Here is a 27,178-nt window from a genome sequence, read left to right as displayed (position 1 = left end):
AAAAAAAGTATGGAATCATCAAAAACGAAAATTTGCGATCGTGTGTCCTCTCGAATGATCCCGAATACAAAGTGTCCTCTGTACGATTAGAAAGTATCTACAACGAAGATAAAAGTACATAACTAAACAAAAAAGAAAAAAGAAAAAACAAAAGAAAAAAAGGACGAGAGAAAAAAAAAGGAAAAAATTAGCAATCGTTAAATAGATTCGGAATGAAAGATGCGTAAACGAGATCACGCAGCTCCGAGACGACATCGACCAACGAAAAGTGTGTTACAGCGTTTTCGTACGCTGTTTAAAACATAAGTATCATTACTCGTCACTCGTTCACCATGATCGTGTTCGTTCTCGCTCTGATTGCAGGCGCACCGATCCACCCCACAATACGACTAGAACCCCATGGCCTACACTTTGTAATTCCTCATCAAATTGTTCGCCAAGCCTCCTAACGAAATCTTCTACGAACGGGCACAAGGAGTATGACCCGCGCGGTTCCAATCTACTTTACTCTTCGAGCAAAGTGAAGGGTACGGCATTTTCCCCTAAAATTCCCGTATTCCATGGCCTTCCACAGGGCTCATGACATTCTACTGGCCGATACGATCCTCGTCAATTCAATCGGTTAATTAACAACTTACCGGTGATGTTGTCGCAAAGTATCCGCGACGTGATGATTCTGCCATATGGGCTGAACAAATTTTCCAGGTCTTGTTGCGTCATGTTCTTCGGCAAACCGCTCACGTACAGATTTGCGCCTTTGATCGCCTCGCTGCTCGGTCTCGCGTACGATACCTGCCAAGATGCACGCTCGTTAATTGCATTTGGATTAATACCGATCGATAAAATAGTGAGATAAGTTGAAATTAGAAAACTCTGGCGTGTAGCTGAGCATTCTAACTGACTCACGCAGGAAGATAGGATAGATAGTTGATTTTCTTTTTCGAGTGGTTTAACATCATCTACATGGTATGCGAACGGGAACAATTTTGACTGTTTTCGTAGAGTTAATAAATAGCAGATGCGATAATGTCTTTGAATTCACGCCAGCCTATTTCCATCGCAATACTGTCTAATATCATGTATAATCTAACTCAATAGTATCAAAACTTAGGTTTGACGGAACGATTCCAAATTGCAACTTCACACGAGGAGACACAGCAGGAAAACGCTATTACAGATTAGATTTCTGAACTGTAGTTAATATATCTATGGCGAAACTACGTTAAATACGTTAATAAAAAGACTTCATTTCAGGACTCGGATTAGGAAAGTATATATTGTTTATAAATAGCTAGTTGAAATCATTGAGAATTTTCAACTGGAATCTTCCGCGTGGGCTAAACGATCAAATGCCAATCCGAAGAAATCCTAACAAATTGGCAACTCGACACGTCCAGCAATATTTAGAAACAACGAACCTTGATCGTTTTGTTTTGCAGACGAAGACCGTTGAGCGTGTTTATCGCCTTCTCAGCATCCTCAGGCCGGTGATAGTTAACAAAACCGTAACCTAAACTCTGACCTGTAACATAGGAAAAGTGCCAACACGTTAAACTTAAAACAAAAAAAACAAAAAAAAGAAAGAAAGACAGAGAGAAAAGACCGAACTCGCGTAAACTTCTTGTGAGATCACTAAAAGAACTACGGAGACGCGTGAGATCCGAAGGAACGCAGAGTTCGCGAGCAGCAAATGTGGCCGAGCGTGTGTTCGTTCATTGAGTGGTGGAAAAGGCTATGTGACAGAGCGAGACGGGTGTTTTTTGAAAAACAGGAAACGCAGACGGCGTAATACGGCCCTGAGAGATCGCGGCGAGGTCGAATATAAAGCGGCGGAGACTCAAACCGAACAACGCCCCCGCTACTCCGACGCTCGAAATAGCGTCGCGACGTCCACGCACGTGCTCTCCACTAACGCACGGAATTCAGAGACGCGAGTACGGCTGGCGAAATTACGCTGGATTACGCGCACTCGAACGTGCACGGTCAGTCGGTGCAGGGGAAATATTCGTCGGCGAAGATAAACGGAAACAGGATATTGCGCAATAGTTCCTTTATTCGCGAACTTTCCCGGGCTACGGAAAAATCTAAAAATTCATTAAAAACTCGACTGTGTGGTGTGATCGTTCTCTTCTTCTCGATACGACTGTTGGAGGAAGAAAAGCGAAACCTCGACTGATCGTTTGGTATTACAAGAAAATATTGTATCAAAGTGATTTTACACAAGTGTGTTTGACATTGCGATAAAATTTATTAATAAATCAACGATACGTGACTTTTTTTAAATTGCGAAATTTCCATTGTTTAACACGTGGCTCTGATGACACCATAAATTACAAAGGTTTTCGAATGAGACTAGTACAAAATAAACAGGCGCAGGATAGATGACGACTCAACCAAGACTAAACATCGTTTCCCGATAACGTCTGGATATCGATAAACAAACGAACAGTGTAGAAAGACGTAGATTCTTGCGTTCTTTAGTCGTTGTCGGCGATCGTTCGTATTATACTATGCCGTGATAATGGGTTCCCGTGAAAATTGTCACAACAACGTGCCATCAATCAAACTCGAGCAACTTTTTATACTTCCCGGTAATGTTCGTTTTGTTTCAAACGCGATAACGAATACGCAGAGAGTTAAAGTTTAACTTACCGGTGAGTTTATCGCGAATCAACTTGCAGCTTTCCACCTCGCCTATGCTCGAGAAGAGGGATCGAATCTCATCCTGTGTCATGCTTTGTGGCAAATAATTTACAATGAGATTCGTCTTGGATTCTTCTTGCGAGGCCTGCCCGAGGGTGGCTCCACCATTTTGTTGCACGACTGTGTCCATTCCGTTCGCCATCATTGCACTCTTCTACCGAGTCCTCTCTAACTACGTACGAAATCTGAAACAAGAAAAGAACACTTTTATCGTCGCGCGTAACGGATAGGCGAACGATTTTTCTTTTTAGCCACTATCTTGCGAAAATAATTTCGTTCTCCGTCTCTCTGTATTTTCTTGGATCAGCATCGACAATTGTCAATCGTCCAACGATACATTCTAAGATACACCTCTTTTTATGGTGTAACCGATCACCTTGTTGTTTATTTATCGCAAAAGGAAACAAGTGTGTTACTCAAGAGACAGGGATGCTCAACCATTCAAAACATTGTAAAAATAAAATAAATTCCTGACTTCGATATCGACGATTCGTGACTTTAAATTTTGGCATGTTCTTTCCTTCTTCTTTTTTCTTTTTTTTTTGTTCCTTTTTTTTTAAGTGAAATAACTGTTCGGACAACAATACGAACATCTCGCTAGAACACGCCGAAGTTAGGTTATCGAAACGATCGTTCGATCGACGAGGAAGAACACAGGAAGAAACAGACAAGTATAAACACGGGCTGTCGTCGGAATTTTGAAGGACGTAAAAACGCCTGTTAATCAACACGCTGTACACGATGCACAAGCTTCTTACGGTACTGAGAACCCAAGTTCGAAGAGGGAATCGGTTTTTGCTCATTTACAACTATTTACATGGCAAACAAAAACATTATCACCAACGAAAACAAAACATTATAAATGTTTCTTGATACGAATTATAAACACAATCATCGAAATCGATTCGTTTACGTCCGAGGATTTTTTAAGTGTTTAGAAAAGTTTCTTTTTTTCTTTCTTTTTTTCTCCTTTTCTTTAGACATAATAACAGCGAGGATCTTATCGTGCTCGTTTTTGGATTAAATTAAAAGCAGCTGGAAAAGACACGGCGCGGCGACACGGTTACGGGCAACTTACGAAAATTCATCGTTCACGCAACTGGATGCAGACGTAATCTGACAATGACTTTCAAAACACAGCGGAAAAAGAACAGGCGAAGGTGGTCGGTAGGGGCGAGGGTAAGGTCCAATAGAAACGCGGATAATTTAAAGGGGCGACGACCCCCCATTCTGGTTTAAAGGGCTCGTCTCCCTCGTGCCTTCCCCTACCGTCCTTCTAACCAAACCGCCGTACTCGATGCGTTTAGGGTGTCCAATATCAATCGGACTTGTGCCATTCCCATTTAAAATTTTACAAATTTCCCTCCCGATTAAGTTCCTTTCAAATTTCCTTTTTCCTAACGTAAGAAATGACAAAAGAAAGAAAAAAAAAAAGAAAAGAATCGTTAATGCGGTAGTAACTTTTTCTAGCTCAAGGACCTCGATAACTGTCTGTTAATTCTCGTGCCAACGCGCACACGTAAAAAGGACTCGAGTAATTTTCATCAAGACACCCAGTATGTGGTAGCACACACGCCTCAAGCAAAAAGGACGGAAAGCGAGCAAAATAAAAGGAGAAGGAAAAAGAGAAAGAGAGAAAGGGGAATTATACGCGGTGGCCGTAGGGTGCCCATGGTGTTCATGGTTAAGGCGAATACACACAGCTGCCACGACACATATATCAGGCCCGGCACGAGCTACCGGTGGTGTACATTTTAATTCTCTCTTTCCCTTCCCGTCTCTGTCAGTCGTCTAACGTAGTCATCAGCTGTCCTTAGGGTTACCCCACGCAGGGAGTGTCTCTCTGTGTCTCATGGCTGTGGTCACCCCAGTCGGACTGACCACGTTCTCTCTCTCATGAGATATCTTTTATTACACACGATAAATAGCTTTTATTATATGCGTCGAGCGTGCCGTGCCCAACGGCGAGACATGGGGAAAAAAAGAAACTGGAACGGCGACCGGCTGTTAATTCGAATTTTCTGTTCCGAACACGTTCAAAACGTTGTAGCTTTTCGTGTTGTTGCGGCGGCGGGGAACTTCCCGGGGAACTTTCCAAAGGTTTCTAGCAACAAGAATTTCCTATTACCAGAACAGGGAACGGGATCCTCGAAGGGAGAAGCCTAACTCGGACATTCTACGAAATTTTAAATCGACACCTTCCTCTAGCTAGCGATGTTGCGAGACTTTAGATATTAGCTTTAGACGAGAAGAAAATGTACATCAATGGGCCTTAACCACTTGCGCTGGCAATTGACTGCGGACCATAAGGAGTGATCAAACCGTACACAATAATTCGCCGCTTTCATTTTGAACTCGTCGATATGATATCACTGGATAGAAATTATTGAAAAGTAATAGATTTATTATTTGTTTGTCTCGACGTGCGTGGCACGTCATTCCAGCGCAAGAGATTAACATGGTAAATAAAAAAAATTTTTAATAAAAAAGGAAGATCCGTGTTTGAACATGATCCGTAGACTTTCACGTCCACTGTAATCTACAGAACGAACCCTGTTTAAGAAAGTGACGACGGTATTCTTCAACAGATTGTTCAGTGGGCTTGATAGTGTTTATGAACGAGGCGAGAAAAACAAGCGCGCTCAGCAGTCGGAGAAAATGTCGGAGTTAGCAGTTATCGTAGCCCCGCATCTTCCGTAGTTATCGATCCACGGTTCTCCCCGTCTCTGTTACTCCGATGCTCGGCATCGCGATATTTTAGGACGGTACAATGGAAGCCGAGAGACCCCATTGTCGGACGAGAAGAACGCATCGGAAAAGTATCGTTCGCCGGTGACTTCGAAACGCGACTCCTGCGCCACCGTCATTATCCAACGACAATGGACGTTATGCATGGTTGCGTATTCGCGTATACGCACAGTACGCTGGGGTTGTCCGCAACACAATGCGGAAAGCCACCCCCTTTTCGCCAGGCCTCGAGCCTCGCAGAAGTCGAACTTTGTCTACGACCGTCTCTCCCGCGTAATCGTTCCGTGACAGATACATTCTTGTGTCTTATCCCTTTCAAGTATTCCCTGTCCTTTTCAATTTCAACTTGGAAGAATCTGAGTTTCCTAGATCGAATCTAATTTTGAGAGAGAAAAACAAGATAAACTTTGCGGAGTATTAAATTCTGAAGTACATAATTAGTAATTTAACGATTCCTAGCCTAAAGAACTGGAACCGGAAATCAAACTCTGTTGAAACTGTTACTACATTGGAGCTATCGATCCGCATCACGATTGTGTCGTTCAATGTTGCGAAACTATAAATAATTCGCGTAACAGAACCGACGAAAGCATCGAAGGATGAACTCGACGATAAAGGTTGTTCCTCAAGGGTGAAATATTCAGAGATTTCTTCAAAGGTAGTGCAAATTTCGAACGAAGATAACGCGGCAGGTGAGTCTAGCCTCGGTGGAAGGGGAGGATGGGAGGGGGGAGTTAAAGTTCGATTTTCACGTACACTTGACAGATACGATCTTCGGCCGGTGGCCAGGTGGCCATGGCGACGGATCGTGAAAATCGCGTGGCCGGGACCGATCAATACGAGCGCGACTCCTCGGTCTCTGCCTCGCTGGTTCACCCCTCTCTCGCCCTTTCTCGCTCGCTCGCTCGCTCGCTCGCGAGTTCGGGAGCTGTCTCTCCCTCTTTCTCTCCTTTCTCTGGTGTGCGCACGAGACCCCTTCCTCTCTCGGTACAATTCCAAGGGAATCCCCTCCCGCATTCGCGTACGCCCCTTTCCGCGCGAGAAAACACACACGCACGCACGCACGCACGCACGCACGCACACGCATGAGACACACGCAGAAACGCAGCAACTCTTTCGCCCTGCTATCCTAAGGGAATACGTAGCAGCGGAGGGGAAAAGGGTAAAGGCAAGTGGCGATCGTGTGGACGATGGTGGGAGTGGAGCCGAGGAAGGGTTCGCGTGGGGAAAGAACGGACGACGAAAGCACGCAGAAAGCAAAGGGTGAGAATGAGAATGTGCCACGAAACTCGCTAGGCACGTGCTCCGAAACTCCTAGCGGGGAAGGGACAAGCTGCTCTACACGCAGCATCCGGCTATCGGTATATCTCTCGACGAGAGATGCTCGAGATTAAATAGAAATTGGAAGAAATCGGGGAAAATCGGAGGAAGAAAGCAGGACCTTGACCCGAAGCTTACCTTTCCTCGCGAACTTCTCTCAGGAGATCCACCGATGCTTTTTATCGATGCACGCGACAGCACACGACACACATGCACACAGAAGACACAGAGAACACTTTCCTTTCTTATCCAGAACTCTCCGCACTCTCCCACCCTCGACGTATTTCGCTTTTCCCGTTTCTCTCTTCCGAAAGCTCTCTCTTTTCGATCGCACGCGAAACCGAGCAACGTGCAACTGGCCCGTGGCTACGCGGCTACTCTCGTGGTGCTGACCGTGGTGTGTATCGCGCCGGTCTTTGGTCTCCTCTCTGATTCTCTCTCTCTCTCTCTCTCTCTCTCTCTCTCTCTCTCTCTCTCTCTTTACGTGCACTTACTATCACGCTCTCGCACCGCCGCCCGGAACAGAAGGGGAAATCAATGAAAGAAAAGTACGACGCGAGCGCTCGTAAATCGGCATTTATGCTTGGTTCCTGGTCGACGGTCCCTCGGTTTTCACTTTGACGAAACACGTACGTACGTAAGTATACACGTACACGAGCGGCCGTGCCGAAAATTAGTCGCGTTCGTCGGGTAACAAGATCCACCAAATTTTCGTATTTGCCGATCGTAAAAAAGAAAACAAGGGATTATACGGTGTGTAAACGTAAGTGTGTGTGCACGTACGTGTAAAGAATAGAATATACGCTGTATACGTATGTGTATGCGTGTGTATGTGTGTGCGTGTGCGTGCGTGTGTGTATGTGTGAGTGTATGATGTAGAGGGTCACGCGAGACTAGAAATTAAAGCGTTAAACACTATACTAAGGAAACGGAAATAACGATACAACACGGGCGGAGGCTGCCTAAACTCTGGACGCAGCAGTCGCGTTCAAGCGGCTTGCACAGCTCAGCGAGCTCGTTCGGCCGTGTTCGGGCTGGCTCGTTCGCGATCGCGCACCCTCGCGGCTAAGCTCGTCACCAACCCACTGCAAACCCCTCGTTGTATTACGTGTATCTCCTCCTACCGACGTAGCGCGTACGCTGCGAGGGGTTGCCGATCGAACTAATAAGAGACGTATGCGCGTTCTTAAATAAACTGTGACCTCCCATCGTCGATCGAACTAACTCCCCTGATCCCACTCAACATCCCCTTATCCCCCCTCTCCCCCCTCTTCGAGTTTTGACAAATTTCGAATTTCCACGTAATTCCATTGTAACTCAATGTTAAAAAGCTTCGAACTTTGGGCACGGTTTGCCACCGAACGGATCGCAATCTCACGATATTTTTTCTGTTTATTTCGCCGCACGGCTCGAGAGTAACACCTGTCACCGTTGTTTCAATCGCGTCCCATTAACAAGAGAGTCGACAACGTTGCGACGGTTTGCGTACAATGTTTCAGTATCCCCTCGAGATACTGGGTTTGCAGGGGTTTGTTCGTTAGGAAATGTTTGCAACATGGCTCCCCGACATTACCAGGCAGAAGGTACACCGCCCTCCGCAGCCTCCCTCTCGCTGCTTGCATCACCCCTTGCATCAGATCATGACCACCCCTTCACGGTTTTTGACCCCCGTCGTCTCGGTACGCTATCGCGTCGATACAAGAGTCCTTTTACCCCTTACCCGAGGCCGCACTCGATCGGTAGTGAACTCGAAACCATGAATTACATCGTCGAAACTCACTGATGGCTATTTGCCAGAGACCATGAAATTGAATCTTTCGAAAAGAGAACCGACGAAAAAAATTTGCGTTCCAAAAAAAGAAAAAAAAAAACGCCGCAACTTGTCACAGGTGAACGAAATGAAGAATCTCAAGGATAAAGTACTCGTGAAACCTTCTGCCTGATTATATCACTCCAATAGCTTTCCTTCGATTCATCGATCGTCATTTCTTATATATACGCCTTCTGCTCGATCTATTTAAAGATTTACTTATTTCTGATATTGTGGTCGTTCCTTCTGCCACGAACAATTTCTCAAATTCGCGCGAACGAGCGGGAGAGCGCCGAAGAAGAATCCCTGACCTTACCCTGGCTTTATCTCGCGAAGATCGTGAGAGGCCAGTCTCGAAAATGACAGTGGGCCAAAATTATGCGGCGCTGACGAAACAAGCAAGACCCGAGCAACACTTGGCGGTCGTGCCAATAACCGCGCGGGTTCGTGTTTTCAGAATTTCATTTCCGTTATATTACGTCATCGCGCGAAACGGATCGAACTATCTTGCGGGAACTTCCTGGACGAAACGAAATCTGCGCGAACGTATCCCCGCCTCGAAATCATCTTTAAAATTATCACGCGATCGAAACTTGACAGCGTGGCACGCGAAGAATTTCTAATTGCTCGACGTTCTTTCTATAAAAGTCCAAGAGGCCAGTGCACTTTGCAGTCAATTGGAAACCGAATCGACTCGGAGGAATTCGAGTTACGTTAATGCTCGAAAAGCAAGAGTAATTGGTGCTCCAACTGAAATTAGAAATACATCTACGTACAAATGTTATAAATATATAGGCAATGGAAATACACGGGAAAGCACGTTTCAATCTTTCGTCACGCGTTGACAAGTTGATCATCGATGTAACTCCGATTTCCCGATCTAATTAGAAATACCTAAAAGATTTTCCTTCTGCAATTTCTGTGCCTTACGTCGAATTTTATAAGACCAGAACTTCACCGACCTTTTCATTCTAATCGCTGTCGAGAATCACTCCTCGTACCCCTTTAATCTTGAGAATCAAAGAAACGATCTTTTCGATTGACTTCCTGCTTTCGTTAGGCACGAACGATTGACCAGGTTCTTTGCATATTACGTACATGACCGGACTTAACGTTAACGAAAGATAGAGAAGGAGGGAGTGTTGCAAGTCGCTATTGTTTAGCTGCATGAGAAAAAGGGGAACGAAAACTGGGACCGGGGCACGGGACTTGCAACAGATGCGAAACGGTATGCAGAAAAAAAGAGAGAGAGAAAAAATAGGGACACGTAGTGGACGCATATGCGAACGTGTTCCATTATGCTCGGTGGCTTTAAAACCGGCCACACGGTGCGACAGGAAGTTGTCACCGCATTACCGTTGGAATTATGAAAGTTTGCCGGCCTCTGATCGCCTTAGCGACAACGAACGGTGAAACAATATTCTGACCGTCGAACCGAGAGGGAAATTTGCCCTCGTGGATATATCGGGAGTCTTCTCTCAATCGTTCATATATACAATTTCGACAAACAATCTCATAATTTCGACTCAGGTCGAAACTGGCACTTCTCGAACATTTTCAAAGAAGAAAACGTGCAGCAAACGCGAACGTGCAGCTTTCAGCACGGGAAATTTACTATCCTCTCGTGTGAAAGATTAAAACTACGAAGGTACGTAGATCGTGAATCATTCGCGGCTACGCGATTGACAAATGTGAATCGAACAACCCTCTTTTTTTCGTTCCAGCTGTCGAAGCGACGTTTTTGGGGTTTGGCCCCACCTTCGTCATCGATCCGCTGACACGACCGTGCACGGTTATAATTCCACGCAGCTCCGCCAGCCACGCTAGCAATAATTCCGTCCGTGAAGTTTCTCCAGGGTCACTGAACCCCCCAGTGAGATTCGTCGATAATCCACCAACTCTCCTATTCCTCGACCTATAAGCGTCCTTACGAATTCACCTCGAACAGTTCGAGACGTGACGAAAACAATTCGAGCCAACCAGCGAGGCCAATTCGTCGTAAAAGAGCAAAACGTTAAACGTTGGCAAAAATAGTTCCCTAAATACAAAGTTAAATATACGAGGGGGATAAATAATTACGAGGGACGTATAAATAATTCCGTACGACCGGGAGAACGTTTCACCTTTGGCATAGTCGATGGATATATTCCGCATCAGAGGGTCGAACGTTGGTATTATCGTTGGAAACGATAGAAGAGGGATGACAATTTTAACGAGCATATGCACGAAACAGACGAGGCAGCCCCACCCAGGGAAACAGAGACCGAATGTGGTGAATCGATCAAGCAGGCCGTGTAATCGCCGTGCTAATTAAGGTGCGATCGATCGATTCGTTCTTCCCTGTGGTCGCGCGTCAGCCTTGCCTCCCGTCCTCGTCTCCACGCAATTGTGTGCGCCGATCCGTGATCGCTTCTCTCTCACGAGGCAATGATCGTATCACCGAGTATCCAGGGAAACCCTACGACTATCCTCGAAGTCCACAAAAAGTGATTACATAACGAAAACAAATGCTCGTGAAGAGGAAAAGAAGCGTTCGATCGTAGCCGGATGATCGCGAAATATTCTTCACCTACGATAGAACAACGTTGTGTTGATCTAAGGAAGGAGAAAGCTGTCGACGTCTACTTACATACATACGTCACCAATTTGAGCGTCGTCGATGTTACAAACAGAGGAACGGAAATCAAACGACGAACGGTGGCTGAAATGAAATTCTGAAGCTCCGTTTCGGAGGTACTTCGAAGACAGGACAGAGTTTTCATAAAGTCAAAACGAAACCAAGTTAAACTCGGAAGATCCACGACGATTACCTCCGCCCTTCATCTTCCCGTTTTCGTCCTCGTTAGAAGGATTAGCACGGCTCTCTTTAAACTCGAACGAAGTTTCGATAGATTGCCAGTACGTGGGTACACGCATCCGCAGGGGTGGCCAGGATGCTCGCCGTTGTCAACGTTAATACCGTATAAATCTCGGGAGAGGGGACGACGCGTATGTGCGCGCGTACGATGCAATCATATTACGTATGATGGACGAAGAGTCGCGGATGGAACAGAGGAAAATCGAGAGAAAAAGAATGACGAATGGACGGAGGGAGAGGAGACGGGAGAAACAAGGTGAGACAGAGAGGTAGAGAAGCTCCATTGATTGGTCGGTGGCACGGTGGAACGTTGCAGTTGCCCTGGGGGTATATGAACCCCGGCGCGGCTTTCTCTCTCTTTCTCCCCCTCCCTTCTTCTCTCTTTCTCTCTCCCTTCCTTTGCCTCTTCTCTTTCTCTCTCTCTCTCTCTGCTGCTCTCACTCTTTCACCCTCCTTCCTATATAGTTTACCCTCGCTACGATTTTACCCCACGGCAAAACGCAGGCGCGTCACATGGACCCAGAAACGATCAATACGAGCTTCCCCAACTAGACCTAGGTCTCTCTCCTACTCGCCGCTTTTCTATCCTTCTTTCACATCCATTCCGCTCTATCATTCTTCTACTAGGCTCGCAATCCTCGGTCAATCTTTGATATCGCGCTGTTCACCTGAGAGTTTTCGTACGAAAACCTCTGAATCTGAGAAGAATTCGGTTATTATCGTACGATGCTGATGCTAAATATTTTTTTTTTTTTATCTCTTATGTTCTTTCCTATTTCACTCGATACGTCTGTTCTTCATCACGTTGGAAGAAATCTCGTGGTATGGAAATGAAATAGCTTCACTAGCACGAAACGAGCGAAACGGCGAAATAAAAGATGGCGAAATTTCAGTCTCTCTCTGCCACAGAGAGGCGAAACGGAAATCGTTACGGTGAAACATAGGAAAACGGAAGGAAGCGATACTTTAAAATCATGTTCTGTGAAAACGTTCATTGGCACACTATCTAACACCCCTTTATCCCTCTCACGCACCATTGTGATCGAGGCCATCGCGGACGGAAGCGTCCCTCTCGAGACTTCCTGCTTGTCCTCGACGAGGACCCGCAGTGCCAGTTGCTCCATCCTGGATCTGCTTGATCCTTCATGCACACTCTCGCCGTTTTCCATCATCTTGTTACCGAACAGATTCGACATTTTCACTCGACCGTGTTTCTCCCTCATTTTTTTTTTTTTTTCGTTTCTCGTCTTTCTTTTTTCCTCGTTTAATACATGTATATATTTTTTTTTCTTTCGATTCTTTTTTTTTTAATCGTTTGCTCTTTCGCCGGTTGCTCCGCAAGTAGGAAGAAGGATTCAAACTGAAAATTGGCCGGAGAACCGTGGATTTGGAGGCTGCACTCGCGTTCTCCTGGCCACGTTGCTTTCGGCTGCCACGCCCAAACTTCTCTAGACCGCAGCGATACTGCGCCGTAGAAAAATGCCAACTGTTACACGCCGATACTTTCACCGTATTTCACGGATAGAAATACTTTTTAGATCGTGTTCACCGTAACTGAGAATTCACTTCCAATATCGATCGATCGATGGATCGTTTTCTTTTTCTTTTTTCTTTTTTCCTTTCAAATTTTTCCACTCCAAGCCCGACATTCTTTTTCTAGTAGAGTAATATGATAAATTTAAATCAATCTGAATCAAATTGAAATGAATTTAAAACGAATTGAGAACGAAAATTTGAAATACGTTTCTACGAAGCAATGTGGTGGGAGAAAGCAACACCTTTGTGATCAGCCAAGAGAACGCGAGAAAAACAAGTTCGATAAATGATTATGGCTGCCGGAAGGATCCTTCGACTGGTCCTGTATAAAGGATTCTCCGGCAAAGGGGGTTACAAACATATATTATAATGATCGGTACCTGACTGCGCGCTACTAAAACACATAGATCGATATACACAGAGATCGGTAATAATGTTTGCAATTATAACGGTAATAATAACAACAATAATAACAAGATAAGAATAGAACAATAATAATAATTCGAACGTCAGAATCACAGAAGCAACAAAAGTAAAGAAACAAATGAACATACCGGTTAACGATGAAAATCAGTGGTTGGAGGATGCCGATATCTGGGCGTAGAACGAAACGACGGTGGGTTAATGTTATTTTTTTTTTTCGTTTTTATTAGTTCTCTTTTTTAATGGAGAATTATCTTTGCCTTTATATATATATATATATATATATATATATTATCTATATCGCTAAATTTTCATTTCGTTGTTATTTCATAAACGATGCTCGTTCTTTGTTTAACTTTAAGTTTTTAAACGATGCGACGTGTGCGTATTTCGTTTTGCCGTTTCTTTCTTTTGTTCGTTCGTTTAATTTGTCGTTTTCTGAACTGTGCCCGTGTTATTTTACGCGGTAATTTTTATCGATTTTTAAACGATCAAGTTTGCCAAATCACGGCGACGAATTACGAATCTTTCTCGAGGTATCTCTCTTGCACTTTCTTCGATCGACAACGGCGGATTACAGTCTATATTTTATGCAACTTGCAGGATGCACGACGATCTCACGTACGTGTAACACTTGATCTCTTAATATATCGGCGAAACGAAAGAGAAAAAAAAAGGGGGACGAAGAAAATCGCGGAACACACCCTCTGAATGTCTTTCCTTCACTTCTACCGGCCAACACTATATTATCCTCTCTATCTCCTTGCGTTTTCCTTTTTTTCCTTTTCCACTTCTTCTCTCAATCTTCCGGACGACGATTTCTGCTCTCTTCTACTTTTAAACACCAACCTCGTCAACAATCGCACACTGAATTATCTTCGTGGAGAACCGGCGACATGTGTTTTATCCTCGTAGTTTCAATTATCTTTCTTTCTTTCACTTCTCTTTCTTTCTCTCTCTTTTTCTAAACAAAGTTAGAAAGGGACTCGCGTGCACATCGATCGAGATCAATCTTCGAGAAGCTGACCGTTCCAGGGGGCGAGGGGAGAAGAACAAGGATCCAGGAAGGGTGGTCGAAATGGACGAACGAAATCATAAGATCCCCGACGAAGACGCACGTGATGAAACGTGGCACGACGATCCAGATCTGCTGACGAAATTTCTTCCTTCGTTGACCGATCGATTATCTCGTATTTATTTGTAGCTCGATTTTTCTTTTCTTTTTCTCTTTTTTTTCTTTTTTCTTTTTTTGTTTTGTTTCGTTTTCTATTAATTAGTGTTGTTGTTTGCTGTTGTTGCTTTAGACTGTACGATTTTTCTCTCTCTCTTCTCTCTCTCTTTCTCTCTCTTGTGTGTTTGATTTTTTCTTTTGTTTGTTTAAACCCGAAATCGAAGTTGTGCGTGAACACACACGGTTTTTCGATTAGTTTTCTCGTTGACACGTGGGCGGGAGAAAGCAAGAATGATTGATCGGTATATATATATATATGTATATATATATATATATACACGGTGAGGACGATTCTATATGTACCAACGATACGAACGTATTGTCGAATTAAAGGGTCAGAAATGAAGATATACAAGCAAATAGTAAGAATGTTGCGGGTATAACGGTGTCTACAACGCAATGCCTTTATGTGGTGCGGTAACTAAACTGACGGAGCCAGGCCCTGCCGCCAATCGCTGCACCCTCTGCTGCCCGCTGCCACCACCGCCCCCAATGCTACTAGTTCTGCCTAGACTAGAGGGGTGGGAGTTACGAGGAGGATAAAGGTCGAAGGAAACAATCAAGGAAAACTCGTTGGATAGAGGAAGATCGACGAGCATGGCGGAATGTACGCAAGCGCCGAAAAGAGGCAATGACTGCACCCTCTCCCTGGATCACCACTGCCGCGATATCTCGCGGCACGCCACCTCTCGGTTGCGATGGCGGCGAACATGGCCAAGAGAAACGGAGGAAGCTGAAGCTCCAGAGAAAAAGAAGATGAAGTTGCAGATGAAGCAAACAGTGAAAGAACGACCGAGAACGGAGGGAAGAAAGAAAGTACGCAAGCGTCGAGTCGAAGTTCCGGAAGGCAATGACTGCGTCTTCCGGATGGTAGGAAGAAATGGTTCGAGAGTTCGCCGAACGCTTCGCTTGAAATATGGAAACCGGGCCACGATGAGTGGCGAAAAGGAAACGGTGACAAACCGAGGCTAAAGACGGGATCTACGCAGGCGTCGAGTGACGACGAGGTAATACTCGATTCGAAATCGTCGTGACGTTAACTCGTTTGGCATGAATTGCAGGGATGTAACTACGACGGAGATATATATGCCTTTAGAGATATATATGCGTCAGACAAAAACGCAAGGGGGAGAGAAATCTGAAAATAATCACGTATCCTCCTCGTATATGACATTTAAACGAAAGCACGAATAAATAAAAAAATTAAGAAGTTTCTAAAAAATTAAAGACCCGCGTGCATCGGATAAAAATCAAAGGGGGGATTGCTCTGTAAAATCTCTGGACATTAGCCGAAAGCTGTTTTTAGATAAATAAAGAGCACAAAAGAAAGAGAAGGAAAATGAAATCGAGGGTAGTTGCGAGACACGCAGGCGCTGAAGAAGGGGTCGTGAACAATGGCTGCTCTCTCTCTCTCTCTCTCTCTCTCTCGAGATCCTCTGGACCTTGCAACCACCGATACTGATTGAAAGAACGCTCCCGAAGAGCATGAACGGAAGAGACAGAAAGAAAGAACGAACAAAGGATAGAGAAAAAGTTGTTGGTGGATAGTCGATCGATCGAACGATGGCCGGGATGACGAAGATTTTGGATAGAGAAGAGAATCCTCCACCCTAAAATAATAGAGCATAGTTTGCATACAGGTGGCAGAAGAACGCGGTAAAAGGTTGAAATCAGGGGAAAACAACCGCCGCCAGCTAGATGGCCCGGAAAAAAGGTGTTAATTACGAACTCAAGTGGAGAAGGACGGTACTCTTACAGACAGGGTTGGCTCAAAAAGATTCAAGGATCGTTGTTTCAACATCTACCAAAAAAAAAAAGAAAAAAAAAAGAAAAAAAGAACAGTTTCTGAAGAGAAAATTATGAAAGGACAACATTTATAAATAATAATAAACGGGAGAGACGTGGACGTGATTGCTATTGACGGATAATAAATTCGACGTAGAAATATATTTGAATATTCTCGTCGGAGAAGTTGGTTTCGCTGTAACGCTCCGAGGGACGGGAGTTAAATTCGAGGGGAAGAAGGAAAAATGGCTAGACGTGCGGGGGAGTGCACGTGCGCAAGCGCTGTGCAAAAGGGTCGGAGAAGAAGGGGTGGAAATTCAGGCTCCGCGAACAAGAGAAAGAAAGAAGTGGAGTGGAGGCTTGAAAAGGGGAAACGAGCATAGGAGAGAGGGTTGGTAGCCCGTGCAGAGCTCGAAAACGCAGGCGCCACGTTGAAAATGGAAACCGTCGTCCTAGGGTTGACCTCCCTCTTGTGCGAGAGAGCTTTTCGACCGTGCGAATGCGGCCAAATTTCGCCGTGCCTTTGCCACATAGTTCACCACCATCCCCCTATCTTAACCTTCCCCTCCTTCCTCTATCTATCCACCCCTTCCTCCCATTTAACATGCACGGATATTCACCAAATTTTCCAGAAAGTTAAACTCGATATTCGAAATCCGACGATTCGTCCGGTTCCTTTTTTTTTCTTCCTCGCTCGTTAGATATAATCGCTTTAACTTTTCGACTTCTATTACCCTCCCTGTCCTTTTTCTCCCTATCCCTCGTCACCTCTTCCTTTTTTTCCCTCTTTTTCGTTGTAAGCACAAGATATTAGAGGCTTCGAATTGAATCAAGAGCCCCCCCTTTTTTTTTGTGGGAACCCTAGCTACTTGGAGGAAGTGCATTCATCACGGAATATTGTAACGCTACCCCTAGCGGAATCTTGAGAGCACACGTGCTGCATAAATGGATCCACGTGCCTCGGGCATCGGTTAATCACACAATATGACGGTGCAACGATAATGAAACGTTAACAAAGAAAAAATCGAATTACATGTTTTCCATCGAAACTTTTATTATTAAAAAACAGAATCTTACTACTGCTCTCTTTATCCCTTTATAAAGACAGATATACGGAAATGCGTAAATTTTTGAATACAATCCCTATCGGAATAGAAACAAGAACGTTGACTGCATAATTTGCAAACGTCTTCCTCTTTAACACGTACGTAAATGAATAAACTCCTAATGTGCACCTGATTGACGATTATCTTATCTATGATCGACTCCAAACAAGCAACGTATCGACTGATAGGAAAGGGAAGTACGCACACGAGCCGACGTGAATATCATTTCCACGTTGCGTTACGCGAATGGCGTGGTAGTCAATGTTAACGAACGTTCGCTAATGACTCGGCCCTCTGGAACTACGAATGCGAATCGATCATCGCGGCGGAAATAATTGGTTTGCTCGTTGCCGCCTGTTACATACACAACGCGAGATACAAGATACGCGGATGAAAAAGTCGCGTTAAGAAAAGAGCTGCCCAGGAGGGGTCGAAAGAAAGCACAAACGGGGCGAGGCGTAGAGGGGTAGAGGGAAGAGACGAAAAAAATGAGGGGATGATAATCTAATGGTAAATAGCATACATACGAGGACAGACACGTGCAACGGCGTAAGCTGCGATAATCCATTCCGCCCCCCCCCCCCGGTCCGTATAAATAGATCTTTAAAGAAAAAACGTGAATATAAATTTCGAGTTTGATTTCATTTGAATTTCAACATTCAGATTTTCTGCTCTTCAGATTTCAAACATCATCGCACAAAAGGCTTCTGTCAATTGAAATAGCTATTGCAATATCAAGGCATTTCAACGTTGCGATTATCTCTGCTCGCGCGAAACAAAAGATAACGGTGTCCATCGGTGTTATAATTCAGGTACTAAATCTAGCGTGATAATAGGAAAATTGAAATTATCCGTTAAAATATAGTCTGGGTGGTCGATGAAAATGACGACGATAAAGAAAAAGAAAAAAAGCAGCCAGACAGGGAAGGAGGAGGTGGCAGCAGCACCGCGTAAATCTCGAATCCCGTCTCGGACAATTTATAACGCTCCTCCTCTTTGTCCCAAACTTCCGTTTGTTGAGTATCCTGTGAACAGGCAGTACCTAGTCCAATTGCCCCCTCTTGCTACGCCACTGGGCGTGGGGTGGCAAGAGGAGAGCTCGGTGCCCAACGGCACAGGGGTTTCGAATATCGATCTCTCACGTTCTCCTAGTCATTCCACTCTCTCTCGTACACATCCACCGAGCCTCTCTTTCTCCTCGTTTCTCTCCCTCCACGTTGCACAGAGCTCACCACGGCTGCGAACAACTCCGGGGAACAGGGAGGGACGAGGGTGAAGGAAGGGTTCACCAGGAAGTCCCAGCCAAAGCCCAGGAGCGGAGGACATTCACCAGCCGAACAAACACACGTACATGCACCTACCATCGATGCGAATCTTGCCCGGACTGCGGTTCTCCGATCTTCGAATTCCCAACTCTTTACGCTCCGGATTCTCTCTATTCGATGATCGATGGATACGACTCTATTCAAACGAATTTCAAAATGCATCTGGTTACTGTTAGAATGTTTTAGATGTTCCCAGTACACACGACGCTCCCTTTACAAAGTATTTGCTCGTCCCAAATATCACGAGAGGATGAGTTTGTACACCTTCAGAAGTTACAACCACTTTTCGTCCCTTAACGCAATCGTTCTTTTTTTTTTTTTTTATTAAAGTCAGGAAAGAGATGCTTCGAAAATTCGATGATCTCCTCTTAGATCATGAAATTGCACCAAACTTCCGTCAAGCCATTTTGAAACCACTTTCACAATAATTTTACACAAATTTTACCGTTTATGAATCGATCTAGCGAAAGTAGTAGTAGTTCGTAGGATGAAAAGTTTTGTGGAATATTCCTGGGAATTATGCGGACTATATCGATTAATGGGCACAACATAGTTAACATAGTTACGAAATGCTGGAGCGTGGAGAATTATTCGGGAAAGTATCTTTTCAGAGGTAGCTGCAAGTTTTCATAATTGCGTTCTCCCTCCCGCGGTGGCGCGTCGCATTTGCATCCGCTCATCCGAGAGTCTGGCCAAAGATAATAAATATGCGTGAGTTAAGCTCGTTTTGCATGCTGTTTCGCTGGAACGGGTTGCGTGGACCCGGAAACGAAGCTGCACACGTGCATTGGAGGCTACGTCTGTGCGCATCCCCCATAGCCTGATAATCGAGCCAGGATAATGTATGCGGATTACGTAGCTCCCGGTGGCATATCAAACGCGTGCCAGGCTCGTTATTTCGAGATTGCGAATTTTCCGCTTTATAAAGGACGGAATTAGTCATCGTTCGAGTACCCTGTGCAGCTCGCGCACGTCTCATACACGCGTCTCAGAAATGTTTTCCCACTCAGGAAACATGTTACACACCGAGTACGAAGAAAAAAAGAACAAACTTTCTTCTCGCGCAAATATTTACCACAATGGACGAACGGTCGATTGTCCCGCTATAGGTTGATGGATTACGTTTCAAGAGAGGCATAAAATCCGCAGCTTTTATCCAACCGAAATACAATACCACGTGTTACAACGTCCGTTCTGATTTTCAGAACGTATCCTACCCTGTACGACCGTCTTGTTAAACTCTATGAACTTTCATCGCAGCGATATACATATCTACGATATGTACCAAGGGACAGTCACGCGAGACGTAGGAAGCATCGTGGCCGAAAAACGAGAAAAGAAACGGCAGCGGATACGGAGACACGTATCGATTCAACAAACCAAGGAAACCAGCGCGTGAATCCGCCACTAGTGTCGTCCAGTCGGCGAGAAATCGAGCCTCGTGTGGACCAGTTTGGGACAAGTCAGACCCTGCTCTCAAGATATGTCCGACGCCGAGGGAACTGGTACGTACTATGCCCTTCCTATCCGTCTTTCGGGAATTGTTCGTAACAAGCTGGAAACTGTTCCGTGACTGAAACACGAGCACGTAACACGTGCCACATCGTCTATCTGCGTGATATCGCACCTTCACACGAGAGAGCATCGTTTCGTCCATGAAATGTGTGCTTCTATATCTCGACATCGTTTCCCGATAGATCATCCGTGATCCGTCAAGTCGATCGAATCCACGAGTCGAGGAGCAGTCACGCGAGGATCAACGCGAGCTCGATGCTTATTGCACTTTGACATTTGGCAGGTGTTCCTCTTCCTCGGTATCGTGATATAGAGACGCCAGAGGAACAATTTTTCAATCGGTTTTCCCTGTGCAAAGGGTGGTTTTCCTCTTTGTGATTCAAAGCTGCCACGTCTTTCCCTGTTCCAAGCTATTATTACTACTCTAGTCGTCTTTTTTTTATTTCATTCTCTCTTAGCCTTCCAAACTTCCGTTTTCACGGAATAACGAGTGAAATAGGAGGGACCACTTTTTATTTTGTACAATCTCGTGATTCAGGAGAAGCGTGTCGAGGAGAAAGGATATAAGGACCGAGGTTGCTTTTCCTTCTTTTCTCTCGTAGTTGGAACTGTTGAAGATCCAGTATGGGTTCAGCGGTGCGTATTATAGTGTGTCTTATCCCTCTCCATCCTCCGGCCACCCTCGCCGTTCTCTTGATTGTTCCGTGCCTTCTCTGTCCAGCCTCTTTGTCCCACTTTTAATTGCTCTTCTGAACCGTCAGCTCCGGAACAACCTCAAACTCTCTTTTCCCCCCCAATTTCCCAGAAATTTTCTCTCCTTTTTTCCTTCGTTTCTTTTTTTCCTTCCTCTTGTTTCTACGACCGTAATCGCGGCGAGATAACACACCGCAGACATTTGTCCGAGCGAATTGTAAAAAGCTTCCCAGACGTGAAAGGTTATCACGCGGATAAGCTGGTTGCCACGCTAATGTCAAACTATCAATCTGCATTATCATAGTCCCAGCCATTTGGGGAGAAAAAAAATGTCAAACTCTAAACTTTCAAGTTTAAAACGCTGAATGATACGATTTCGTACGACATTTTACGCCTTCTCTTGAATCGAATCGAAACGAGAAAACGAGTCACTGTCGGTCACTACCATTGACTGGCTACGCAAAGTTCACGAGACTCACAGTATAACGGTAGCCAGCTTTTGCGTCAATTGATGAATGATTGATAAGAGAATTGCGCAATTCCAATGGAAAACCACTATAGACCAGCCGACCGAGTCTAATTCCCTTCTTTTTTTTTTCTTCGTTTTCATTCCTCCCAGGCTATAGATGCGCAAGTTTTAGCCTGTAGATGTGTCATTTACGGGCATCGTACGAACCGCATGGAAATAGATATCGAACAATCCTGATTTAGAAATCCGCACGCGACACGCTATGTACCCCTCAGGCAAAGAATAATGCATGGTAAGAACGAAGGAGCTAAACTTCAGACACCACGACGTCGTTTGGCGAAGACGTGACGTGGACATTACTATCTCTGCTTCTTCCTTCTTCGTGCACACGCCACGTGGATCTCACCAACCCTAATGCTATCTGCTCGACGTCGTCTTGAATCTTGCATTGTTAATACGTAATGCGCGAGACATGTCACGAAACTATCAAACAACTAATCCTTAAAGAATAATCGATGCTCAAAGAATCAAAATTTAAAGATCATTTACATGTGATTCACATTGGACTGTCTGACAGATACGGTGACTTTAACTTTGGTCCAAATTTCAGTGTTTATACAAGTAAAATGCTAAGAGAAATGCATGAAAACATTTCGCATATATCTGATAGATGAACACGACCTCCGCACGTTGAAATCAGTTCATCGCTCAACTTCTAATTCCAGTGTTTCGTGACCATGAGCAACAGCTCTTTCATCTATCACCACCACCACCACCACCTTCGTTCCTTCCCACGAACCCGAGATTACAGAAGGATACGAGATTGGTTTTAAAAAAAGACGAACTGAATTCACCGAGCAACGAAAATACATTATCGATGGACCTAACCACTCTTCATTTAGATCTCGATCAGCACGATTACTTTTCGTGACCGCAAACAACTTTGGCCGTTTCGTTAAAGCTCACACTGTCGATCTCTGTGGGATCTCTGACGCGTGGCAGCCACGCGAATTCCCGCCAATCTTGCTCGATTGAACCGCGCGAAATCACGAACCCAGGCCACACGAGAGATTTCTCGCACGAGAACCGACACGAGAATTAACCATAACGTGCTGATCCTACGGCACGATCGGTGTTCCAGCCTTTATCCATGTAGGTGGCAACACCCACTGTAAAAGCTAGTCAGACCTGGAGGAAAGTCAGTCTGTTCGCGCGTCTTCTGCCTGATAGATCAACGCGTTCCCTCTCTTTCAGGATGGAGGGTCGAGATCCGTTGGAGCACACCAGTCTCTATCAAAGAGCTGGTCCGATATCGTTTCTTTTCTTTCTCTATATTTCGAACCGATTAATTCCTCCGCTGTAATTGCACTTTCCCGAATGAAACGCAAACATATTGAAAGATTCAAAGAGAATTCTCATTGCGCAGAGAGCGAAGACAGCGATACAGAAGGAGGGTTGGGAAACGTGAACAAGATGATCATCCGTCCACCCGGTCACAGTGGGAAAGCAAAGAAAGGGCACATCTGCTTCGATGCCTCGTTCGAAACTGGCAACCTGGGCAGGGTGGATCTTATCTCCGAATTCGAGTACGATCTGTTCATCAGACCTGACACCTGCAATCCACGGCTTCGTTTGTGGTTCAACTTCACCGTGGATAACGTGAAGACGGATCAACGAGTGGTCTTCAACATAGTCAACATATCCAAGAGCGCGAATCTATTTCGGAATGGGCTGACGCCGTTGGTAAAGAGCAGCAGCAGGCCAAAGTGGCAAAGGATTCTAAGAGAGCAAGTGAGTTTGATGGTCAATTAAATTAACCAACACTGAAGAATATTTTCATGAAGGTGTATAAACTTTCCTCTAGGTGTTTTACTACAAATCGGCGCAGCACCAAAATCATTACGTCCTCAGCTTTGCATTTTCCTTCGACCGTGAAGAAGACGTTTACCAGTTTGCCTTGACGTATCCGTACTCGTACAGCCGCTACCTGGCACATCTGGATAACCTTTGTACCAGATTAACGTGCACCAAGAGAGAAACCTTAGCCACGTCGATACAAAAGAGGAAAATCGAATTGGTCACTATAACTTCGAATCTGGAAGACGTTCAAGATCGCGCGAGAAGGGTGGTGGTCGTTCTTGCCAGGATACATCCAGGCGAGTCACCTTCTTCCTTCGTTTGCCAAGGACTAATGGACTTTCTGGTCAGTTCCCACCCCATCGCCCAAGTGTTGAGGAGTTACGTCGTTTTCAAGATAGTGCCGATGCTAAACCCTGACGGCGTTTTTCTTGGCAATTACAGGTAAATAAAGAATCCTCTGTCAAATGAGAAACAAACAGGCGACAGAATGTGACGGTTCTCTTGTTGAAGATCCACGTTGATGGGAGCGGATTTGAATCGTTCGTGGAACAAAATCTCTGAATGGCTTCATCCTGCTCTGGTAGCGATAAAACCGATGCTGAAGAATCTCGACAAAAGTTCTCGTACACCGTTAGACTGTGTACTTGATTTGCATGCTCACACCAATGCTACAGGACTCTTCGTTTATGGGAACACGTACGACGACGTGTACAGGTACTCCTAACCATTTCTTTCTTCTTTTTTTTTTTTTCTTTCTTTCCCTTTCACTTGAAAAATTCAATTTTCTCATTTCCAAATGACACTGTCTAACCAATGGCTGCCAGCCTCTCAGGTACGAGAGACACATCGTGTTACCAAAGTTGTTGGCGCAACACGCCGAAGACTATGAAATAGGGAACACAATGTACAATCAGGATCCTCACAAGGCTGGTACCGCGCGTCGTTATCTGTGCTCCATTCTCAAGGAACAAGTAAACTGCTACAGCATCGAAGTGTCGATGTACGGATATAATAGGAAATCAATGCCTGGAGTATTCCCGTACACCGAGGAAGGATGTATCCTTTGATATCTGCATTTGTTTTCCGCAAATTATATTCCATTTGTGTACGAGCAAGTTTATTCTGTTTCAATTTTTCAATTGTGTTTGTTTTCGAAATTTTTGCAAACGAATTTTTCACCTATAGAATAGTCTATAAAATTTCAAACGAAAATTCAGTTGGTGACTAAGCGATTTCAAATAAAAATTCGCTGATCCGATAATCCGTTCGCTTATTTTGTCTTGTTTTATGCTTTTCAAAGAAAATTAAGCAAAATATCAGTGAATAATTTACGCCACGATCAATCGCGGTTAAGAAGTTTACGTGCCAATCGATCATCCGGTACTTAACGTATCGCCTGTAGTGCCGATAAATCAACTTGACTACTCAATTAAACCGCAGATTACAGATTAGGCCGCAATCTGGCCCGTGTCTTCCTAGAATATTACAAATTAATGGGCATTATCCCCGCCGGTCTTCCTGAGCAACCATCAACCAAACGAACGCGACAGTCGCGACTGAGACACCGAGTTCTTCGAGAACCTAGACCGAAGACCTCACGGAAACCCGCCCCTATACATCTGGCCAGTATTCACGAGTAATTCTAGTCACATTATTTTCGCTATTTGTTGTAAATATTCATACGTTTCTTTCTTAATCTGCTAATATCTTCAGAAAAACTAATATCTTAGAAAACTATCAAACTCTTCTTGATAGAAATGAACTATGTAAAATCTGTTCTACAAGTTGATAGTTATGATTTAAGAATCACGATTTTGAATGAGAAAGAACAAATTGAATGATGAAATACACATGGTTGTGATCGGCAGGTACTTTCAAGAGGAGACAGAGATGGCCGCGAGCGGTGGCTACCGATCGATGAGCGGCACGCGGATGAGCCAGCTTGGGACCGGAACTGGAAGTGGAACGGGCGTCGGCGGGTGCAGGAACCGGAGCTACAGGTTCCGGAGCCCCGGGGCACCGCTCGACAGGGTGCAGGCCCTGTCCAGACATCCCGCCGAGCCGAGGCTCACCATTATCGATTTCAATCAGCTGACAAGGGGCGGTTTGGAACTGGCTACCAGCAAGAACAGGGCAAAGGTCGCTCGAAAAGCCACGAAGTCGAACAGATAGCGATCTCTTTAGCTACGCGGCGTCGTCTTATCAGTAACCGGCAGGTAAAATAAAATCTTTAAAAAATGTTCGAAGCTCGTTTGATTCGACTTATTGTCAGTCAGCGTAATTTGCAAGATTTAGATTCTTCGTATGGTTGTATAAAAAATTGTTTGAACAGTGCAGCAAATTAAAAATTCCTAGTTGAAGTTAACGTGTATACGTGAACTTTGAAAAATTCATAGAATCGACGAAAGGAGAGAACAACGATGTAACGTAACTATGTGTAATCCGAATCCGATGTAGATCATATTTGTTTCGTAGAAAAGCTTCTTTACACTATTGTATAAATTAATAATTGTCTCGATGTATACATAAAATTGATGAATCGTATGCATGCCTTTTGATACTAACGACGCAAGTCAGCGATTCGAATGCGCCGTATCATAAAGGGTTGATTTATAGGGATGTTACGTTCTTTTGTTCTCACACGCGCGCCACTTTCTTTACATATTTCTTAGAATGCTCGCCGTTTTGTTCGTTGAAAACGATTTCTATAAACGCGTGTTCGCGTTTTTTCGATTTAATACGATAACTTAGAATTACAACAATAAAATAAGACATGTAAATGCTAAGGAAAAAGAAAATAAAATGCATGCACAATCCTTCTTATCATCTGTTACACTAATTGAAGAAAAACATAACCCCCGAACGAGAAACATTCTCTGTCCATCGTGTTCGCGCAATCTCCCGCGTTTAAGAGTGAGAATTCATCTCATGAAGAATGATAAAGATTCTTTACATCACTGTGATGTGAACGGATAAACGAAATCGGACAAAACGGTAATCTCGTCCAAGGGTTTTTTCACAGCCACCCCACTCGCATCGAGGAGCTTCGTGGAAAGTATCACGAGAAGAAGAAAAATAATGTGAAAGCTGTTGCTTTCATAGGTCACATAATAGAGATTTGTTGCACGTACCTGAATGCAAGAATTACGTTTCCTAAAACTCAAGCAATCCGCGGGCTTGTTGCACGCGTATTGGATGGACAGAAGACGCAGGTACTACGGGGCCTGGTACACTTGGTCAGATACGGACCTAAAGATACGCTAGCTGATCGCGACTGTATCCGTGCATACGATAAACAGGAGAACTGGTGATTATCGAGCGTGCGACTTCTCGATCACAATAAACCAATAAACGGATGATTTATGTTTTTCCCTTGCGTGTACGTTTCTTTCTTTCGTTTTATCTATCTTTTCTTCCCTTTTCTATACGTGACCAAATTATTCAAAATACGTTATCTGTGTAACGCGCTCGCGCACGCTCCTGTATACTCGTGTACGTGTATGCGTGATGAGAGTTGGCGTGATTACGTACACATACTTCGCACGTATACCACTGGTGTACGAACGTGTCGCGTACGACTTTTTTTTGGATATTATTATATACGTATATGTATGTATGTCTGTACGTATCCGCACGTGTGTGTATTTATATATGTGTGTATGTGTGTGTGAGTACCAACGTGTCAATCAATCGGAACTGAAGAATGAACTAAAACGGAAAGAAATGAAACTATAGCGAAAGAAGGGAGCAGACAAGCGGCCAGTAGCTCTTCTACTCCTGGGCTCGAGACGGAACTG

General features: G+C 44.5%; 2 protein-coding genes across 6 annotated transcripts; one reads left to right on the top strand and one right to left on the bottom strand.

Moving 5' to 3' along the window:
• Positions 1–581: 581 nt before the first annotated feature.
• LOC122536760 (ELAV-like protein 2) lies at positions 582–27,178 on the bottom strand. 5 transcript variants are annotated; one of them, XM_043669407.1, is made up of 5 exons: positions 13,529–15,271; positions 12,473–12,902; positions 2,653–2,888; positions 1,419–1,522; positions 582–792 (listed from the first exon to the last, which is right to left on the bottom strand). In XM_043669407.1, exons 3-5 carry the CDS (start codon positions 2,846–2,848, stop codon positions 610–612), a joined length of 483 nt encoding a protein of 160 aa, XP_043525342.1. In that variant the 5' UTR covers positions 2,849–2,888; positions 12,473–12,902; positions 13,529–15,271; the 3' UTR covers positions 582–609. The 5 variants fall into 5 exon arrangements, with proteins under 5 accessions (XP_043525342.1, XP_043525341.1, XP_043525340.1 ...); XM_043669406.1 differs by lacking the exon at positions 13,529–15,271 and having other exon boundaries at positions 12,473–13,518; XM_043669405.1 differs by lacking the exons at positions 12,473–12,902; positions 13,529–15,271 and adding an exon at positions 26,513–27,178 and having other exon boundaries at positions 590–792.
• LOC122536759 (cytosolic carboxypeptidase 6) lies at positions 20,271–26,148 on the top strand. Its single transcript, XM_043669401.1, has 7 exons — positions 20,271–20,349; positions 22,948–23,312; positions 23,386–23,822; positions 23,892–24,095; positions 24,214–24,437; positions 24,822–25,017; positions 25,250–26,148. Exons 1-7 carry the CDS (start codon positions 20,328–20,330, stop codon positions 25,551–25,553), a joined length of 1,752 nt encoding a protein of 583 aa, XP_043525336.1. The 5' UTR covers positions 20,271–20,327; the 3' UTR covers positions 25,554–26,148.

The sequence above is a fragment of the Frieseomelitta varia genome, unplaced genomic scaffold (genome assembly GCF_011392965.1).
Source record: "Frieseomelitta varia isolate USP_RPSP 00005682 unplaced genomic scaffold, Fvar_1.2 scaffold_870, whole genome shotgun sequence".
Taxonomy (NCBI): Eukaryota; Metazoa; Arthropoda; class Insecta; order Hymenoptera; family Apidae; genus Frieseomelitta; species Frieseomelitta varia.
The sequence above is the reverse complement of the archived record's forward strand: the minus strand, read 5'-3'. Positions and strand labels throughout refer to the sequence as shown.

Bases quoted from the DNA above. Each gene is read 5' to 3' on its own strand.
- LOC122536760 (XM_043669405.1), bottom strand. From the start codon at position 2,848: ATGATGGCGAACGGAATGGACACAGTCGTGCAACAAAATGGTGGAGCC. The intron at 1,523-2,652 runs GTAAGTTAAACT...CCTATGTTACAG, and splicing joins GATTCGCGATAAACTCACCG to GTCAGAGTTTAGGTTACGGT. The intron at 793-1,418 runs GTTCGTTGTTTC...GCATCTTGGCAG, and splicing joins TGCAAAACAAAACGATCAAG to GTATCGTACGCGAGACCGAG.
- LOC122536759 (XM_043669401.1), top strand. From the start codon at position 20,328: ATGTCCGACGCCGAGGGAACTG. The intron at 24,096-24,213 runs GTACTCCTAACC...CCAGCCTCTCAG, and splicing joins ACGTACGACGACGTGTACAG to GTACGAGAGACACATCGTGT. The intron at 25,018-25,249 runs GTAATTCTAGTC...TGTGATCGGCAG, and splicing joins CATCTGGCCAGTATTCACGA to GTACTTTCAAGAGGAGACAG.